The sequence below is a fragment of the Trachymyrmex septentrionalis genome, unplaced genomic scaffold (genome assembly GCF_001594115.1).
Source record: "Trachymyrmex septentrionalis isolate Tsep2-gDNA-1 unplaced genomic scaffold, Tsep1.0 scaffold20, whole genome shotgun sequence".
NCBI lineage: Eukaryota > Metazoa > Arthropoda > Insecta > Hymenoptera > Formicidae > Trachymyrmex > Trachymyrmex septentrionalis.
In genome coordinates this window covers 2,054,505-2,057,235 of record NW_017305180.1, presented here as the reverse complement: position 1 = coordinate 2,057,235, position 2,731 = coordinate 2,054,505, and the positions used below count along the sequence as shown (strand labels likewise).

General features: G+C 28.2%; 1 protein-coding gene across 1 annotated transcript; it reads right to left on the bottom strand.

Moving 5' to 3' along the window:
* Positions 1-707: 707 nt before the first annotated feature.
* Positions 708-1,819, bottom strand: LOC108747653 (ribosome-recycling factor, mitochondrial). Its single transcript, XM_018485252.1, has 2 exons — positions 1,081-1,819; positions 708-951 (listed from the first exon to the last, which is right to left on the bottom strand). The coding sequence occupies exons 1-2, from the start codon at positions 1,695-1,697 to the stop codon at positions 708-710; spliced, it is 861 nt and encodes a 286-aa protein (XP_018340754.1). The 5' UTR covers positions 1,698-1,819.
* Between the last annotated feature and the right edge of the window lie 912 nt (positions 1,820-2,731).

The window sequence follows — 2,731 nt, the reverse complement described above, 5'->3', positions numbered from 1 at the left end:
ATATACAGGGTGTCCCGTAAGTTTTGACCAATCGCTTTTGTGTAGATAAGGCGGACTAAACTGAGTCAAAAAGTCCTCTACCATTTTGCAATTTCGCAATAATTAACAAGGTATTAATTACTAAAAATTGCCAAATATTGGTCTTAAATCATTTTTTACTCAAATACTGTCAACTTTACAGGAAAACTGTCAAAGACAAAAATCGTTAACTTTTTTCTCATAAAGTTTTAAGAATTTTTTCAGATTTTTTTCAGAAATTTTTAAAACCGTATTTTTCGTTAGTAAAAATAAGAAAATGCAATACTAAAAAGTTGAGAAAAAATTCTTAAGAGTTCTATAAGAAGAAAATAAATGATTTTTGTCTCTTGCAGTTTTTCTGTAAAGTCGATAGTATTTAAGTAAAAAATTATTCAAGATCAATATTTGGCAATTTTCAGTAATTAATATTTTGTTAACTATTATGAAAGTTGCAAAATGATAGAGGATTTTTCGACTCGAGTTTAATCCGCTCTATCTACATAAAAGTGGTTGAACAAAACTTACGAAATATCCTGCATATAATGTATAAAAGTGTTAGATAATAAAATATATTATAAAAGTGGGTATATATTTCTTTTTATTACATAATTAAATTATATACATTTGTATATACAATAAAAAGCAAGATAATAATTCAAATTCAAAATTGCAAATTATTAAAATCAAATTTATTCAGAATCACCTAATAACTCTTTTTGTTTAGTTTCCAACATTTGTTCAGCTTTATTCGTATATTGATGACTAAGAATATCTATATAACTTTCTATTCTGAACACTAGATCTTTAGCTAGGTTTTTTTTTTGTTTTACTGCCTTAATTTGTTTATTGCGTATCTCTCTAACATTATCACAACATTTCACATAAAAACTTTTTGCATTTTTAGATAACTTTTCTCTGTGTTCCTTTGTTACTCTGTAATATAAAAATATACATATATATATTTTTGTACTAATCTGAATCAAAATAAAAATTTTTTTTCTTATTCAGATAATAGTATTAATAATATAAATGTAGAAAATATTATCTTCTAAAAAAACTTACTTAGGAATAGGAACATAAATTGTGGTTCCATCTTGTTGTGGATTTAACTTCATTTGATTTTTCGTAAGACTTTTTAGAATATCTGGGATAGCTTGTGGAAAAGTAGATACATTCAGCACTACCAATTTAGGCTTACGACTAATCTGTGCAAGCTCTTGCAATGTAAAATCTTTGCCATCAAACTTGACAGACAACATTTCAATGGCACCTATACTTGATCTTACTGACAAATGTTGAATAAAATCATCTTTTAATTTTTCAATTGCATTATCGAGTTGAGATATTAATTTATTAACATCAATAACTTGTTCAAATTCATTATAATCAATGTGTTGTGTCTTCTGTTTCTTTTCGCCACGATTTTTACTTTTTGCCAATAGATCAGAGGTAATAGAAAAATCTCTTGCATTATTCGTTTTGATGAAATTGCAAAGAGAAAAATTGGAAACATTACAACACTGTACGATTTGCAGAGGTCTTTGTTGGCTCTGAAGATAATATATTACTTTATTTGATGAATGATGCACATATTTTTGTCTTAGTTTTAATGCTGAAATTACTGTACAATTTTTTAACTGATGATTAGCACAGAAACGTATGCCTATTGAACTTCCCATTTTATCATTATCATAAAATGTTCAATACAACCATACAGTATTATATTTATATCCAAATATTCGAATATTTATTTAGTAGTATTCACAACCATGCTTTCAAACATATATACGTGATTACTAATTTGATCGTGTATGTAATTGAGTACCTAACCTTAAATAATAAGGGGTTCCGCACAATAAAAGGAACAAGGAACAGAGAACAGAGAGTAAGAATTTTAACCTATCAGAAACCGTGTTTTCCAGTATATCCAATATCTGATAGGTTGAAAACCTTATTCCTTATTTCTAATTCCTTATTCCTTCTATTGTGGCTGCACCTTCTTTTCGATGGATTTCGGAACGCAACCTACTCAGCACTTGAGCAATTAGTTCTTTCTTATAGATCCATAAATACTCAAATTGTAGCAATAGAATAATTATATAAACACATAAATATACACATAAAATACATCCATATTTAATGTAATCTTTATATCCGCACTTTGTAGCCGGACTCGTACATTATTTGAATAAGACGGGGAGCACAGATCTTACATAACACATAATGCATAAGAAAATGAACCAATAAAAGTCCTTCATTTCCTTTCTTTTCATAAAATAAAGGACTCTGATTGGTTGATTTTCTTATGCTTCATGTTTTATGCGTTATGCAAGAGTCTGTGCTCCCCGCTTAAAAATTAGCAGTGTCGGTAAGATGATACCTTTCTCTAATGATACGTAGTTAATGTAATTGATGTCGCTAGTGTACAAGAACTTCCAAGAGTCAGATCTCACGGAAAAGGTTTGGATGACCACTCTTAGATTTTTCTTTAAACTTGTAAATATTTCTCTTTGTCGATAGATTATTAGATTTTAGATTCCTATAAATTGTTTCTTAATTCTTGTAGCAGTGTGTGCTCACGTTTATGGTTACATGTCGAAAACCTATACTAGCAAACCATTATGCGATATTGTCATTAATTAAAGCAATTTTACATCTCTCTCACTTTACATTAAAAAAGGTATGTATGGAAAAACGTGATATTAATTTATTC

What these genes read in the sequence shown, in the direction of transcription:
- LOC108747653 (XM_018485252.1), bottom strand. Translation starts at nt 1,697, where the DNA reads ATGGGAAGTTCAATAGGCATACGTTTCTGTGCTAATCATCAGTTAAAA. An exon ending in ATTTATGTTCCTATTCCTAA is followed by an intron (nt 952 to 1,080) that starts GTAAGTTTTTTT and finishes TTTATATTACAG; the next exon opens with AGTAACAAAGGAACACAGAG.